Source organism: Dama dama, chromosome 5, assembly GCF_033118175.1.
Source record: "Dama dama isolate Ldn47 chromosome 5, ASM3311817v1, whole genome shotgun sequence".
NCBI classification, from domain to species: Eukaryota; Metazoa; Chordata; class Mammalia; order Artiodactyla; family Cervidae; genus Dama; species Dama dama.
Genome location: NC_083685.1, coordinates 79,401,472 through 79,405,551, shown reverse-complemented (window position 1 = coordinate 79,405,551; position 4,080 = coordinate 79,401,472). Strand labels below are relative to the sequence as shown.

Below are 4,080 nucleotides of genomic sequence, written 5' to 3'. Positions count from 1 at the left end.
CCTATAGGCAGGTATAAGCTGTTGGTACCCTGTGGTTCTTGAATTGAGTATCATGTACATGAATATTCATATTATATTATATAATGTTTTGAAATTACATGTTTTAGATGTAATCTTTTGCTTGTAATGATCATTATACTATACTAAAATGTACAGTGAAAAAGTGTGAATACTCATGATAATTTCCAGCCTGAAAATAACATGTAATTCCATAGTTGACTCAATTTTATCTCACAATTTTTATATACAGTTCTTATAATAAAACTGGGAAGCTTGGGATATTAAGATCAGTGAGTTTGTTGATAAGAAGTTGTGAGTTCAAGAGAAGGCAAGTGTCTCATGCAAGGTCATCCATTTGGTTAGTGATGCGTTTGGGTCTCCAAATTAAAGCTTAAGACTTATCTGCTTCATATATGATAATATACAGGTTTCAATACTATTCTCTCAGATCATCCCACCCTCACCTTCTCCCACAGAGTCCAAAAGACTGTTCTATACATCTGTGTCTCTTTTGCTGTCTCACATATAGGGTTATCATTACCATCTTTCTAAATTCCATATATATGTATTAGTATACTGTATTGGTGTTTTTCTTTTCTGGCTTACGTCACTCTGTATAATAGGCTCCAGTTTCATCCACCTCATTAGAACTGACTCAAATGTATTCTTTTTAATGACTGGGTAATATTCCATAGTGTATATGTACCACAGCTATCTTATCCATTTGTCTGCTGATGGACATCTAGGTTGCTTCCATGTTCTGGCTATTATAAACAGTGCTGCAATGAACAGTGGGGTACACCTGTCTCTTTCAGTTCTGGTTTCCTCAGTTTGCATGCTCGGCAGTGGGATTGCTGGGTCATATGGCAGTTCTCTTTCCAGTCTTTTAAGGAATCTCCACACTGTTCTCCATAGTGGCTGTACTAGTTTGCATTCCCACCAACAGTGTAAGAGAGTTCCTTTTTCTCCACACCCTCTCCACCATTTATTGTTTGTAGACTTTTTGATAGCAGCCATTCTGACTGGTGTGAGATGGTACCTCATTGTGGTTTTGATTTGCATTTCTCTGATAATGAGTGATATTGGGCATCTTTTTATGTGCTTGTTAGCCATCTGTATGTCTTCACAAAAATAAACTCAAAATGGATTAAAGATCTAAATGTAAGATCAGAAACTATAAAACTAGAAGAAAACACAGGCAAAACACATTCCAACATAAATCACAGCAGGATCCTTTATGACTCACCTCCCAGAGTAATGGAAATAAAACCAAAAATAAACAAATGGGACCAAATGAAATTTAAAAGCTTTTCCAGAACGAAGGAAACTATAAGCAAAGTGAAAAGACAACCTTCAGAATGGGAGAAAATAATAGCAAATGAAGCAACTGACAAAGAATTAATCTCAGAAATATACAAGCAACTCCTGCATCTCAATTCCAGAAAAATAAATGACCCAATTAAAAAATGGGCCAAAGAACTAAACAGACATTTCTGCAAAGAAGACATACAGATGGATAACAAACACATGAAAAGATGCTCAACATCACTCATTATCAGAGAAATGCAAATCAAAAACACAATGAGGTACCATTTCACGCCAGTCAGAATGGCTGCTATCAAAAAGTCTACAAAACAATAAATGCTGGATAGGGTGTGGAGAAAAGGGAACCCTCTTACACTGTTGGTGGGAATGCAAACTAGTACAGCCACTATGGAGAACAGTGTGGAGATTCCTTAAAAGACTGGGAAGAGAACTGCCATATGACCCAGCAATCCCACTGCTGGGCATACACACTGAGGAAACCAGAATTGAAAGAGACAGGTGTACCCCACTGTTCATTGCAGCACTGTTTATAATAGCCAGAACATGGAAGCAACCTAGATGTCCATCAGCAGACAAATGGATAAGATAGCTGTGGTACATATACACTATGGAATATTACCCAGTCATTAAAAAGAATACATTTGAGTCAGTTCTAATGAGGTGGATGAAACTGGAGCCTATTATACAGAGTGACGTAAGCCAGAAAAGAAAAACACCAATACAGTATACTAATACATATATATGGAATTTAGAAAGATGGTAATGATAACCCTATATGTGAGACAGCAAAAGAGACACAGATGTATAGAACAGTCTTTGGACTCTGTGGGAGAAGGTGAGGGTGGGATGATCTGAGAGAATAGCATTAAAATATGTATATTATCATATATGAAACAGATCTCCAGTCCAGGTTTGATACATGAGACAGGGTGCTCAGGGCTGGTGCACTGGGATGACCCAGAGGGATGATGGGGTAGGGAGGGAGGTGGGAGGGAGGTGGGAGGGAGGTTCAGATTGGGAAACACATGTAAACCCATGGCTGATTCGTATCGATGTATGGCAAAAACCACTACAATATTGTAATGTAATTAGCCTCCAACTAAAATAAATAAACTTTAAAAAAAATAAAGCTTAAGACTCAGAATTCTGGGCAGTTTCCAATGATCTAGTCTCACACCAAAATGAGGTGCTGAGAAAGAGGTCAAAGTACAGAAAACAGAACTGCTCTTCTGGGGAAATGCTGCCATTCTAACAAGAAAGTAACTGTCCACCAAGAAGGCAGAAAGGAGGGTGTGGCTTGCCAGAATGTTTCCATGACAACAAATGCTGCTGTCATTGGAGCGTTCAAATCATCTAACACAAACAAAAGTAAGAATTTACCTTTTTCCTCAAAATCTGGGTAAGCTGCTTATTTTCAATAAGCATTCACTTCTATGATGACCCTTATAACACATACACAAGTTATTGAAGAGGCCAGATACAGCAGCTCTCTCTCCAAATTATCAATGGAAAACAAAGCCAAAGAGAAGTGACCCACTATCACTCTCTTTTACAAAGCAGCCAGCGCCTCCCTAATCTCTTCACTGCTGCCTGCATTTCCTGGTTCCTCAGGGTGTAGATCATGGGGTTGAGCATGGGAGTCATGACCGTGTGGCTGATGGATACAGCCTTGTCCATGGAGAAGGAAGTGAAGGGCTGGGCATAGAGGTAAATACTTGGAATGAAGACCATAGACATGACGATGATGTGGGTTGTACAGGTGGAAGTTGCCTTCCTCCTCACCTTCCCAGAGTGGGACCTCAGCATCACCAGGATGGCTGAGTAGGAGATCAGGAGGAGGAGGAACCAGATGACATCCAGCATCCCACAGTTGGAGATCACAAGGAACTCCAGGACAGAAGTGTCAGTGCAGGCGAGTCTCAATACCTGTGGAACATCACAGTAGAAGTTATCTAGGGTGTTGGGGCCGCAGAAAGGCAGAGGGAGCATCAGAGCCAGTTGGGAAATCGAATGGATGAAGCCTCCCACCCAGCTGGCCACCACTAGCCCAGCACAGACCTGAGGGTTCATGATGGTGACATAGTGGAGGGGCCGGGAGATGGCAACAAGGCGGTCATAGGCCATCACTGAGAGGAAGAAGACCATGGCACCTCCCAGAAAGTGGAAGAAGAAGATCTTGGCCATGCAGCCCTGGTAGGAGATGATCTTCTTCTCAGAGAGGAAGTCCACCAGCATCTTTGGGGCAGTGGCTGTGGAGAAAGAGAGATCTATGACGGCCAGGTTTCTGAGCAGAAAATACATGGGTGTGTGGAGGCTGGAATCAGAGGTCACTGTGACCATGATGAGGAGGTTTCCCATGACAGTGGTTGTGTAGACAAACAGGAACACCAGAAACAAGATAAGCTGGAGCTCCTGAGTCTGTGAGAGCCCCAGGAAGACAAATTCTGGCACCCACGTGCGGTTCCCTGATTCCATGGTGTCTTCTCCATACACGTAAAGAAAACACACCACAGACAGAGATGTATTAGTGCTCAGGGGCTCAAATTGAGTTCCAGTTCTAGATGATGGACATTTTTGTGCAGATCATAATTCCAGGCACTGATTAAATGGCCTTGCCTTTGGAGCATGTACAAATTGGTGCTGAAATATATATTCATGCTATATCAAAAAGATATCCAGAGACACATACAGACTGCTTTTTAAACATACTGTGTAGTACAGTGACGAGAAGATGCTTGGAGTCCAACAGACTTG

The 4,080-nt window shown here is 41.4% G+C and overlaps 1 protein-coding gene across 1 annotated transcript; it reads right to left on the bottom strand.

Annotated features, from left to right (window-relative positions):
* Nucleotides 1–2,865: 2,865 nt before the first annotated feature.
* Nucleotides 2,866–3,801, bottom strand: LOC133055857 (olfactory receptor 4D2-like). The gene has a single exon (XM_061140942.1). The coding sequence runs from the start codon at nucleotides 3,799–3,801 to the stop codon at nucleotides 2,866–2,868; it is 936 nt and encodes a 311-aa protein (XP_060996925.1).
* Between the last annotated feature and the right edge of the window lie 279 nt (nucleotides 3,802–4,080).